Source organism: Tenrec ecaudatus, chromosome 10, assembly GCF_050624435.1.
Source record: "Tenrec ecaudatus isolate mTenEca1 chromosome 10, mTenEca1.hap1, whole genome shotgun sequence".
NCBI classification, from domain to species: Eukaryota; Metazoa; Chordata; class Mammalia; order Afrosoricida; family Tenrecidae; genus Tenrec; species Tenrec ecaudatus.
In genome coordinates, this window is record NC_134539.1 from 42,824,204 (window position 1) to 42,837,874 (window position 13,671).

A 13,671-nucleotide genomic window follows, 5' to 3' on the forward strand; every position below is an offset into this window, starting at 1 on the left:
TAACCTTCCTGTTACTGAACCATTGTACCCTCCCAGGTGCAGGCAGCACTGGGCCACCTCTGGTCTCTGTTTAGTCAAACTGTGACATAGAAGGCAAAAGCACACGGGATTTATGAGTAAGTAAGTACCAAGGGAACAGGCTGAGCGATTCCTTTCCATGTTCTCTCTGCATATGACCTCTTCAGGGGAAATGAGTTAGGGAGAGGCCAAGGCGATGCTGGTGGCATTTCTGCAGGTGTAAGGAGATGTCAGTGGCAGAGTCGATCCCCTCTCGTCGCAGCTCCTTAGTACTTGTATTTAAAGCCTTTGGTTTGTAAATCCAACTGTAAGGAGAGTAGTTTTAAAAAGTCATATAATTGACACTCTTCACATTTCTTACTCCTGTGACCATAGTAGTGTCCTGATTTAGGCCACAAATTCTAAATGCCACAGAGTTTAGTTGGCTTGTTATGGGAGGATGCTTCAAAAAGTTTGTGGAAAAAGTCCCATGATCTCCCCCCACCCAAATTCAATAGCTCAATCATTCAGTCATATCAAGGACAGTTGTACAATCATTACCACATCACTTTTAGAGCACCCCCTCTTCCATTGTCTTTTAATTCCATTTTACCACCAATTTTTTGAACCCTTCCCCCTCATAGAATATGGAAGTGCAACTTTAGAAATAATAAGTATCCAAATCTCTTAATAAAGAAACAGAACAGTTAGTATCTGACTTCCGGACAACCCCCTCTTTGCCCTTTAATGTTCTGTCAATTTGCTGTCACCTGGCAGGGTAGACTATAAATTGACTGAACCAGCCCTTCATCACAGACTCTTTATCACAGTCACCAATACTTGTGTGGAAGCCATTGAAAAGGCTTTGAGCCTTTTCTTAAAGTACAAAGGCCCTGACATTGAGTCAGCTTCAGCTCATAACAAACCTACAGGACAGCGTATAACTGCTCCCTGGACAAAGTCGAACGGCCTCGTCTCTGCCCCATGGAGTGGCCAGTGGGTCCAAACTGCTGACCTAGAGTAAAGCTAACTATGAACAATATGCACCTGCTCTGCCTCACCTACAGATTCCACTTAAAGATACTGTTAGGAAAGGTCACATTCGTAACCGGGGACTGACTGTACAAGGTCACAGGATTGATTAGTGATAGTGCCGGTCTTCGAATTCTCAGTGTGGTCTGTCACAGAGAAAGTGGGTGTATTTAAGTGGAGAGCAAATGCTTTGAGAATGATCAGGGCAAAGAATGTACGGATGTGCTTTATACAATTGATGTATGTATCTGTGTGGATTGTGATAAGAGTTGTATGAGCCCCTAATAAAATGTAAAAAAATAAAAAGAAAGTGGGTATAAAAATGATCAATAAGAAGTATGAATAATAATGATAATATTAATAATAGTACTTAATAAAAGAGGCAATAGAACATCAAATTTATGTTCAATTTAATCAAAGAGGTATTAGTATTACGTCATGATTGAGGTGGAGGAAGTCCCTAATCAAGATGGATTGACCCAGCAGCTTCAACAATGGTTGGAGCGTAGCAACAATTGGGAGGCTGACATAGAACAAGACAGAGTTTTGTTCTGTGGTACCTAGCGTCAGGATGAGTCAGAACCACGTCGATGGTAACTGATGACAAGTATTGCTACTGTGTGCTAAACAGTATGTTCGGCAGAGGGATAGTGTGTTGAGCAACACAGTCATGACATACAACAGATGTACCACCAACTCCACTGATGAGTGCAGGGAAATCTTTTATTTACACATATTATACAATACATACAGGATCCCTCCTGGCATGGTGGATTATGGGTTGCACTGCAAACTATGAAACTGAAAAAAACAAATGGAAGCCTAGCCCCTGCTAAGGAGAAAGGTGACATGTTCTACTGTCACAAAGAGTTACAGACTCAGAAACGGACAGCAGCAGTTCTATCCTGTCCCACACGGTCACGATGAGCCAGAATTGACTCAATGGCAGTGAGTTATACGATATATAAATGTATGGGGAAACAGTTTTTTCATGGTCTTTCGAGGATGATACAGTACCAAGTAATATCTGTCTCCTTCCCAAACTTGTGATAGCGCTCTCAAAAATGAAAAGGAGACATATCTTTATGCATAGTCGTTTGAGGTCGCAGCTTATATAACGTCATCACAGGGAAAGTCCCTGTTGTGAAAAGCATTTCTCAAGTTTCTCCTACTCTGAATTTTTGCAATTGTGTAGAGGATTATAGCATTGGAGCCTAGTTTTATATGTAATAAGACAAGCTCTCAAGTGTCCAAAGTCCTTATCCTGTGGAGGCATATAAAGAAAACTTGGATCAACCAATTTTTAACAACATTAGGTGTGAAAGAGAACTCTATAAAGAAATTGGAGAACAGATTTAAAATGTATAAGACAGGATGCATGGAAATATGTGCCCCAAGAAGGAGGTCGCTTATTCTAGATGCGTGTCCGATTGAATGAGAGAAAGTCAAGGTGTGCTTTAATAATCTTCAGGTCAAAGAAAACATTTTCCGTCATCAAGAATTCATTTGTGTGTGACATATTCCTTCTTTTAAAAGTGACTTATGCACACGTCTAAGCTTTCTATAATTCTGACATCACATTATGCAAGTTTTGGTGAACTATAAAAGTTTCTGTAATTTATATTTTGGTGATTAGGAACTAATCTATCGCAGGGTGTATATCCTAACTTTCTTGCATGTTACTGCCATGGAAACTTGCATGAACAGCACTAACTGCCTTCTTTCTCTTCTCCCTGACTTGCTCCAAGGCTGCCAGACAGATCAAGGATAGGTATGGTATAAAAAACTACATTTTTCTTAAAATCTTGATATTGAAGTCAGAAATGAAATTCACAAGCAGTTTTTTTTATTAGAATCCCGTTGATTAAAAAATACTTAGTTGCTAAGTACTGAAAACAAAGTCCTCTGTATGTTCCCGTTGAATAATCAATATAGCAACATGGTTGTTTTTTTAAAAAAAAAAAACAACTTAGCTGTGGAAAAATCTGTACTTCCCAAAGAATTTCATTTCTGGTTTAATATAGTTAGTTGTAGCACAATCCTTAATTAGCTACACTAACAGATGGGAACCGTTCTGAATAATTTGAAATATGTTCATATTCTTGGAATGCATTTTTCCTTGCTTTTAATTGTAAATCCGAGTGTCTAGTTTTCTGAGAAGTTGCAGCATTTGGAGTCCTCCGCAGGAGCCAAAGCTCCCCTACTTCCCTGCCCTCCTTAACACCTGTGCACACTAATTCCATCCTGCTCCTGGTGCCAGCTCCATCTCCTCTACTGCCACTATGTTCTTTCTACCAGCAGAAAACGAGAGAAAAAGATGAAAGGTTTTGGCTTCAGGGGACTGAGCCAGGATGAAGAAAGGGGGTGGATTACTTGTCAACACCCCAGAGGTCTGAAGGGACTGTTGACAACATTTGGAATGAGTTTCAACAAAAGGGATAGTTTTGCTGTGCTCGGCTAGTCACTGAGAATGGGCTGTGGTAGAATTGTCCCTGAGGGCTTCTTCACGTGCGGATAGGAGAGTCTCTACACGGGGCAGCTCCTCCATGCACTGTGCTGAATCATGGATAATTCAGTCATCAGCCAGTTCACAGAATGATTCATGATGGCTTGTGTGGGACCTAGGATCTGTTGGAAATCCTAGCTGAAACTTTGACTCTCATCTCCACTTGTCTCATGGACTCTGATTTGATTAGAGGAGAAATTCACGTGGAACCTCACACCATTGTTAGCACACATATCAAGTAATTTGTAATTATGTATATTATATATCAGAGAGTGGATAAGGATGGGCCATTTGAATAGGTTCTGGCTGTAGAAGGTTTGGAGAAGGGGAATTATGACAGTTTGCAGTGCACAGTCTAGTGACTGTAAGGAACGATGCTACTTAGCCCTGACTTTTTGAATGAGGTAGCTTTGGGTTCTGCCTGCTAGAATTCACCATGAGTAATCCAGCTTCCACTCTGGCTTGATTACACTGCCTGCTGTCACCCAGCTCCTCTTGACGCCACGAATTGGAGTCTGGTCTCTGATTTTCCTGGATGGGGAAGTCACTTCCTAACAGGAAAACTTTGGGAGACTGCAGAAATCTTCCTCTCCTCCATGGATCTTTCTGGCTCCGTGTACCCCAATTCCTGTCTTCACCCCGATGTCTTTCTTTGTATTCAGGCTTGTTTGTCAGGAGTTCATTTTATGGCCAGTGTTGGTGGCTCAGTGTCTTCTCTCCTGAGCCTGTCTGTTTTGCTTCTTGTCATAAGCCAGCCTTTTGTCTTGATTTCATCAGCACTGAGGTAGTCTCCTATTGTCTGCCTGGAAGAACTCTGTAACCTTTTCACTTTCTGCTTAGGGAAAATTGCGGAATCTAAGCTTAATTGTGGAAAAGCTTTCTTTCTTTCCTCGTTGCTATTTTTCCATTTTCTAATTTACAATTCAGTGACAGCACTTACATTCACATTGTTGTACAATTGTCACTTTCTAGAGGCTTTCTGTCATCCCAAACAAACGCCGTCTCCATGAACCATTGACCACCCATCCCCCTTCTCCCAAGCCCTCGTAATTACTAAAACATGACTTTTACCTTCTTAATAAATGTCCAAGCATCTCTGTTTTATTTGTCAGGCACTCTACCAGGGAGCAAAGGTCTAGATTTCTAGCACTGCTATTTTATAAGATAAAAATAATTTAAACAATCATGATAAATTAATTACTTTCACACACACAAAGATGTATTCCTTTGATAACGATTGGGGCATTTTGAAGAAAAGCCTTTCATACCTGAGAAGAATAAAATATATAAGTATGTAAGTGCTATGGTTTATTGTGCCAGCCTGGCCGATAAACACAAGTAGGAGTAACTGAAGGGCAGAGGGATAAATGGCTCGATGAGCCTCACCTTGGTTGTTCTGTGCCTCAGTTTAAAGGGGTACACTACCTGTGGGATGCCTAGCCTGTGGACTGTGTCACTGTAAGTTGAGGTCCCTTTAAGCCCACAGGATTGGAATGTTCATCTCTGGAGCTGGGCACCGACAGTTGATGACAGTTGGTGACCTGCCTTGCTGTTTGCTGCCTGGGTATATATAGCCCAGCTCTCTCTACAGAAGGGGACTGGCAACTGGCAGCTCTCAAAACTTGAAGGACTGCTAGTGTCTCACTGCTTTATAATTTAACTGTTAATTTCTTGTATTACCTATCTGTATATAATTTAACGGTTTATTTCTTGAATTATAAATCTATTTTTATAAATATATTTATATATAATTACTAGCAATCTGGTTTGTCTCTCTAGAGAACCCTGTCCAATACATTTTGGTACCAGGAGTGCTTCTAGAGAAATAAACTATAAATATGGATTTCTTAAATTGGTTTTCCAACCTATTTAGTCTTGACGGGGATACGTCTACTACCCGTACTAATCCATGGTGTGAAATAGCAAAGATAATACCTAAAGTAGCACCTAAAGTAGATGACGTGCTGGAGAAAGGAGATGCTCTAGGCAATCGCATATTTGATATTTTCCAGGAGTTTTGTAATAATGACAAGTATAGGGAAGCTGGTTGGCTGGTCCTTCGTACAATGGAAAGTGTGATTAAGGAGAGGGATGATCTCAGAGCCTCAAAAGCACGCCTCAGGTGCAGACTAACATTTGAAAACTTCCATCTGTGCTACAAAGGAGAGCCTTCTCTCCTCTAGTAAAAGAGCTGACATTGCTAGAACCAGGTCCAGAGTCTCCTTATACGAGTGGCTGAATTACAACGGCAGCTGAATTGCAGATCTAGAGTAGTGTCTGAAACCAAAGTAAGGGCATTAATTGGGAAAAGTTGGGACCCTGAAACATGGGATGGGAACATATGGGCTGATGATCCAGAAGAAGAGGATACTGAGCCCTTAGAAACACCTGAGCAGATTAGCCAAACTATTCGAGTTGATATGCCAGGTGGGGCTGCATCAGTAGCATTATCTGAGGAAGATGCCTCGCAAGATATTGCTGAGAACACCCAGGAAACACCCTCACCACCCATTATTTCCGCTAGACCTGTCACTAAAATTAAGTCTCAGAAACCTCCTAAAGGTGAGGTTGAGAGGATTATCCAAGAAGAAGTGTGCTACACACAAAAAGACCTGCTCGAGTTCTCAAATACGTACAAGCAAAAGCCTGGAGAATACCCCTGGGAATGGTTACTCAGGGTGTGGGATACTGGTGCACGAAATGTAATATTAGACCGGTCTGAGTTTCTGGATATGGGACCCCTAAGCACAGACTCTTCTTTCAATGTCTCTGCGAGACAGGCTAAAAACGGATCTAAGTCTTTATTTGGTTGGTTCAATGAAGCATGGACTGCCAGATGGCCTAGATTAGACCAACTTGAAGTACCTGACCTACCTTGGTACACTGTAGAGGAAGGCATCCAAAAGCTTAGAGAAATTGGTATGTTAGAATGGATCTATCAAGATATTCCCATAGATCCAAAAAGGGGGTGCCCTGAAGACATACCCTTTATCACAACCATAAGGAACAAGTTTGTGAAGTGGGCCCCAGCATCTCTTAAGACTTCTGTAATTGCTATTCTATGTGCACCAGGATTAACAGTGGGCACTGCCCTAAGCGAACTCCGATATTTGCAAACAATGGGGCTGATTGGTCCCCGTGATGGTAGAGGGCAGGTGTCAGCACTGAATCAACAGAGACAGGGTGGGTGTGGTTATAATAGACAACAAGTTTTCAATAATAATCAAAGCAACCTGTCTCGTGTGGAATTATGGCATTGGCTACTTAGCCACGGTGTCCCTAGGAATGAAATAGATGGGAAGCCTACTAAATATTTACGTGATCTGTTCAGGCAAAAGAATGGTAGATCAGGTGAACAGCAGAATAGACAGTCACGATCGCTCAATCAATTCCCAGACCTGAGCCAGTTTGCAGACCCACAACCCCTTGAATGAAGGGGAGGCCGGTTCCCTTGTAAGGAGGATCCTGCTACATCACTGAAGGTTTATACCGTTAGTCTTTCTTCTAGCCTTCCCCAAAGGGACCTGCGGCCTTTCACAAGAGTGACTGTTCATTGGGGGAAAGGAAATAATCAAACTTTTCGGGGATTACTAGACACCGGCTCAGAACTGACACTAATTCCAGGAGACCCAAAATGTTTTGAAGGCCCACCAGTCAGAGTGGGGGCTTATGGTGGTCAAGTTATCAATGGAGTTTTAGCTCAAGTACGCCTCACTATGGGTCCATTGGGCCCCCAGAACCATACTATGGTTATTTTCTCTTTGCAAAAATGAAGAGGGAACCTTCAGGAGGAAGGGGCCCTAGTTATCCAGTTTCTACTATTAGAAATAAAGTAAGTCCAGGGGAATGAAAACACCCAAACCACATGGATCCTTTAGTGTCAAGAATTACCTGTGAATCTTAGATTGTTTGGGCTTTGAGCCCAATGGTCTTAAGTACATTCTGTTCAACAGCAGTAGTTCCATGATTTGAAAACGAATACATAATATTATAAAACTACTTTGATTCCTAGAGAGATACAGATTAGAAAATAAGACTGATGATTATCATCTTGTCGGTGTTAGTAACCACTTCTCATGTTCTCTGGGGGATGTTCTTTTTGTCTAGGGTGTCATTCTGCATCAAGGTTGATAGATTTCGGATCGAAAATTCCCTAAAATACTTTTTGATATATTTTTCTCAATAGTTCTCGGTAAACATTTAAATACTTGTTCAGGCACAGACGAAACCAACTCGTTTTGACCCCATTTGCTGATTCCATCCCTAGTTATTAAGTACCTACTCTGAATCAAGCTCTTCCCACCCCCCACGGCCTGTTGAGACGGCTTTGACGGATGGCGACCCGGTAGGACAGCAGCACTGCCCCGTCCGTTTTGAGGCTGCTCGTCTGTACATCTGTACGGCAGCGGACAGCCTCGTCTTCACCCAGGAGTGGCTGCCTGTGGGACCCGCAGCCCAGCGCGTCGCTCAGTGCTTCCAGCACTCTTCTAGAAGTGGCCACAGCCAACCAAAAAGATAACTGGGACTTTAAGGAGCAACATTCAGAAAACGTTGTCTTTTTTTCTAACGACCCGTTGGTATGGTTTGAGATTTCATTATTTGAGAGTCAATAGCTTAAAATCATGTGTGCAATGCTCTGCATTTTGCCTGATCACATAGTAAGCATTCAGTAAGTTGAGTTTGCTTTATAAGTTACATTTTACTATAGTACTTTATTGATAAGCAGATCAGCTGGTTACATTCATTTTTACTATCAAGTGATTACTTCTGTATCTTTAAGAGGAAATAAAATAACAATGCAGGAAAAGTTAGTAGCTATCTTGTAGCTTATTTATCTATAAGATGCTCATTGCCATCGAGTCAGTGCTGACTCAGAGTGACCCCTGCGGGTTTCCAAGACTAACTGTCCGGGAAGTAGAAAGTGCGGTCTCTCTCCCAGGGGCCGACGGTGGCTTCACACTTACGACCATGCGGATTGCAGCCCAGTGTGTAACCACGACACCCGAGTTGTTGAATTTGCCTGATAAGGCTTCGTGTTTCCTTTGTCCTTCGTAGTCTATGAGTAGTTCCTCTTCCACACTGTATGCTGCAAGGCCAACATTCCTGAACAGCCTTTCTGTATCCTCCTTTGAACAAAGATAATAAGGAGAGTTACACTGTGGCATTTTGGGACAATTATTAGAATATGAAAATTCAAAAGTTGACATAAAATTGCAAATTAATAGAATATGAGGATTCTTTTAATCCCCAGTCCTTATTGACATCACAGCTTCCCCATAAGTGAGGTACTGAATGACTTTTATTTTTGTTTTCTTTCCACGTTTATTCAGTGCCTGTCTGTTGGAGCCCCATCATTTTGATGGCAGATGGTCTCACAGGACTTTTTCTTGTAGTATCTGTCTCTGTGGCTGATGTCCGTATGTCAGAGTGACATCTTCCAGTATGGTTTCCATTGGTCATGGTTTCACTTCTGTCTGTCCACATTCCTGCTGTATCTTAAACAGGTGCTACACCACACTACTGGTAACGGTACCGCTCCTCTGACTGCAGGGGGTGCGGGCCAGCTGGGCCTCTGAGAAAGACTGAGTGAATCGGGCGATCTGTCCCCCTTTGTTCTGTGGCATGTGGAAAGGAGCGAGGCTGGCGTAGGACGGCAGTGAGGGTGCGTGTGCACAGGTTAACATGCATGTGGGGTCTGTTAAAGATTACCGACGCTGGATAAGTAATTCCTGATTTTTGTATATATGTGGAATTTTATAAAACTGGAAGGAGGGACGTTGCCAAAAGTTGTCTTCAGTATACCTTGACATTAAAGATACTCTGTAGTTTTTCATTTCATTAATTTTTAAAAGATTCTTAAGACCAAATTTCTATCGGACTTTGTTATCTGATTCCAGTTTCCTGCAATCATTAGGGTGAACACAATGTCCGTCAGTTGCTTTGTTAATTAAGAAATGGTCTGATACTTCTTTTCTGGTGAAACAGTGTGTTTGTGTTTGCCGTAGAGTGACAATGGCACCCGCCTTTCGCCTTTCTCTGAAACCAAAGGTCAGTGACAACATGACTCACTTGATGGTGGATTTCTCTCAGGAAAGACAGATGCTCCAGACTTTGAAGTTTCTGCCAGGTAAAGTTCTGTGTGATTTCTTTTTTTTCTGGCAAGATTGTGCCATAATGGACACTGATACATAAACATTTTAAAAGAAAAGGGTTATACCTTTTCGTTAGTCAGTTAAGGAATCACTGAACTTTACTAATCTTTCTAGAATTATTTAGTGGTGGTAAAAATCCATTCTTTAATATCCCGCTAAGGTATATTTTTGCTCTGATTTGGCGAAGGGAAGCATAATAGTCTGAGATATTTAGCTCGGCCTCATGTTCTTCTTTGGTAAACGTGAACATCATCCTTCTAGGGCGTGGTTCTCAACCTTCCTAATCCTGAGACCCTTTCATACAGTGCCTCATGTTGTGGTGACAGCCCCCCAACCATAACATTATTTTCGTTGCTTCTTCATCACTGTCATTTTGCTACTGTGAAAAATCCGGCGACCCTTGTGAAAGGGGTCGTGACCCGCAGGTTGAGAACTGCTGTTCTGGGTTTTTATCTGGACGGCGTGAACTGGTGCCGCTAAAGCGCGTACAGTGGTCCTGACACATAGTTAATAGTGCATGTCAGCCCCTACACGTATCGTGGGGTTGCTTGTGGCTCAAGGAGAGTTTCTTCTTGGGAATCATAAAGTCCTGTGGATTTACTAAAGTATTAGTTAGTACGAAGATATTCCAGTGGTCAAACCATTGAAAACAAAGTCTCAAATTGTTGTCCAAATAAGAGCATTTTGGTTAGTATTCCTTTTTTTTTTTTTTTAGCAATTAAGTTGGTAGTTACTAGGCCTGTGTTGTACCTAGTAATTTGGGGGGTCAAAGAATGTCTCAGAAGTCAGTGTGTTTTGCTTATAGCTTGTCTATAGGCAACTATCTCCCATTGCCCAAAGTCTAGTAGTTTTGAATGGGGAATAATAGTAGCACCATGTGATAAGTGTTGGTGGTTCAAACCCACCACCTTCTTCTCAGGAGAGTGATGAGGCTGTCTGCTCTTATAAAGATTTACAGCCCGGAAATGCCTTACAGGTCTCCATCAGTCAGACTCCCCACTGGGCAGTGAGTTTGGTATTGTTGTTTATATTTTCATTTGGGAGTCCTTGGAAGTCCACTTGATTGGTAACAAAAAGGTGGGAGGTTTGAATCTTATCAAGAAGGTGCCTAGAAAGAAAGGTCTGGAGATTACTTCCAAACAACCCTAACCCTTGAAAGCTCGATGGAGTGCTGTTCTGTTTTGAAACATAAGGGTTAGATTTAATTCTGCATCCTCTGGGTTTTGGCTTTTATATTTTCACCCACAGTGTTCTACATAAGAGGAAAATAGCCGAGAAAAGGGAAGTAACATCCTTCAGGGTTTGATTTAGAATACCGGATCATTTAAGTGAGTTGTATAATTTCAGTCTCTCACTTTGAATTTCTTTGGCCCAAACCAACCAAACTCCCCGCTGATGCCTGAAACCCCGAATTGCCCAGGCTGTGACTATTTCGAGCAGTGGAGAGCCCCGGCATTCCCTCAGCTCAGCTGGTGGTTTTGAGCTGCTGGCCCTGCAGGAAGTGGCCCAGCTCATAACCACTATACTCCCAAGGCCTCTCAGTTTCTTTGACAAGAAACTGAATTTTAATTTTGAAATTTAAGGTTGTAATTCTACTGGTTACCAGTTAACTGAGATTTTGCTTTGAATGAAACTATCCAGGTATTTAATTTGGGGGCATATTGACATTAATTTCAGACGAGGAAATATATCTTAACATTTTAAATTTCTCAGTAAAGACCAACCTTTGTAAAACCCTACAGAAAGAAAAGGAAAATATTTTTAGGAGTCATGGTTGACCTTATGTCTTTCATTACCACCAGTATGACCTTAAGACCTCAGAATTAGGTTTTTCCCTCAGCTCAGCTGGGGTGGATGAAGTGGCCTACCTTTCTGTCAGCAGCCAAGCACTCAGCCACTGCACAGCTAGGGCTCCTTACATGTGTATATACTGCTGTGGAATTTTGATTTGTCGCCGTAACAGTATATAGGCATTCACTTGTGTTCTATTTTTTCCTCATAGCTTCATAGAAATAATTTAATTTTTCTTAATAAGTATTCGATTTCTTTTCCTTTTTCTCATAGAGACAATATAGTAATGAACAAAATGCAAACAAAATATCTTTGCAAAGATGTGCCTCTGCCATGAGGATAATTCCACCAATTTACATTTTCCTGAAAATATTTGAATACTTATATAGCAGCGAAATGAACACCAATTTGATTGGCTACTAACAATCACCCAGCATTTTTTCAGGGGGTGTGAAGTTCATTTTTGTTTAATGCTGAGAAATTATAGTGATTTAAAGACAGGCTTTTAAAGTATTGTGAAAATATGCAATTTTGAGTTTTAAAATCATTTAGTCTATTTGTTTTGTCAATTCTGACTTTATATACCTATTATATTGCATTGACATAGCAGAATAAAAATATGTGTTAAGAGTAAAAAGTTATATTAATTGATTTTTTAAAAATCCTTAATATGTGGGAATTAACTTTTTTGCCAACTGGGGATTTCAGTAAGCTTTTTAAGTGTATGAAAAAAACCATAGAAACCCAAGCTTTTATAATTAGCAATAAAATGTGCCTTAAAAAATAGTGGTTTTAAGACAAATGGGTGCATAAGCAAATATGGTGAAGAAAGCTGATGGTGTCTGGCTATCAAAAGAGATAGTGTCTGGGGTCTTAAAGGCTTGAAGATAAACAAGTAGCCATCTGGCTCAGAAGCAACAAAGCCCACATGGAAGAAGCACAGCAACCAGCCTGTGTGATCAAGAAGTGTCGATGGGATCAGGTATCAGGCATCAAAGAACAAAACATATCATTGTGAATGAGAGGGAGTGTGGAGTGGGGACCCAAAGACCATCTATAGATAATTGGACACCCCCTTACAGAAGGGTCTCGGTGAGGAGATGAGCCAGTCGGGGTGCAGTTTAGCAAGGATGAAACATACAGCTTTCCTCCATATCTTCCTCACCACCCCACCCCTACTATCATGACCCCAATTCTACCTTACAAATATGGTTAAACCAGAGGGTGTACACTGATACAGATAGGAACTGGAAACACAAGGAATCCAGGGCGGATGAACCCTCAGGACCAGTGGTGAGAGTGGCGATACCGGGAGGGTCCTGGGAAGGTGGGGTAGAAAGGGGGAACCGTTCACAAGGATCTACATATAACCCCCTCCCTGGGGGACAGATAACAGAAAAATGAGTGAAGGGAGACGTCAGACAGTGTAAGACATGAGAAAATAATAATTTATAAGTTATCAAGGGTTCATGAGGGAGATGGGTCAGGGGAAAAGTGAGGAGCTGATACCAAGGGTTCAAGTAGAAAGCAAATGTTTTCAGAATGATGATGGCAACAAATGTACAAATGTACTTGACACAATGGATGAATATATGGATTGTGATGAGTTGTGTCAGCCCCCAATAAAATCCTTAGCTAAACCTTTTGGTTCACTTAGATGGTTTAAAAACAGAATGAAATAAAATCCAAGATCAGAGGAGGAAATTGTATTGGAGCTTGAATTCTGAACACATGCTTGGCAGAAGACAATGAATAACAGTGGTGAAAGCTCAAAATTCATTTATGGATACCCCTTGGGGATCAAGCCTCCATTGAGTTCCCTGGATCACCAATGTGATTACCCTCAGGCAGAGTGCTTCAGAAAGTGAATCAACACTGAAGACAAAATGTGTGCATGAGCAAATGTGGTGAAGAAAGCTGATGGTGTCTGGCTATCAAAAGATACAGTGTCTGGGGTCTTAAAGACTTGTAGTTAAATAAGTGGCCATCCAACAGGGAAGCAACAAAGCCCACATGGAAGAAGCAAACCAGCATGTGTGATCATGAGGTGTTGATGGAAAAAGGTATCAGAAGTTCAAAAACAAGCAATGAAATTGATGTGAAGGGGTGCAGATGTAGTGGAGACTCAAAATCCATCTGTAAGAGAATTGCACAGCCCCTTTCAGAAGGACCTCAAGGAAGGGATGATATAGC

The 13,671-nt window shown here is 41.5% G+C and overlaps 1 protein-coding gene across 1 annotated transcript in view; it reads left to right on the forward strand.

Annotated features, from left to right (window-relative positions):
- FSD1L (fibronectin type III and SPRY domain containing 1 like) overlaps positions 1-13,671 on the forward strand; it is a 70,665-nt gene that overhangs the window by 35,342 nt on the left and 21,652 nt on the right. Inside the window, exons 5-6 of the mRNA XM_075560264.1 lie at positions 2,778-2,800; positions 9,541-9,662. Of these exons, the coding sequence (XP_075416379.1) occupies positions 2,778-2,800; positions 9,541-9,662 (145 nt within the window). The remainder of the gene's footprint in view (positions 1-2,777; positions 2,801-9,540; positions 9,663-13,671) is intronic.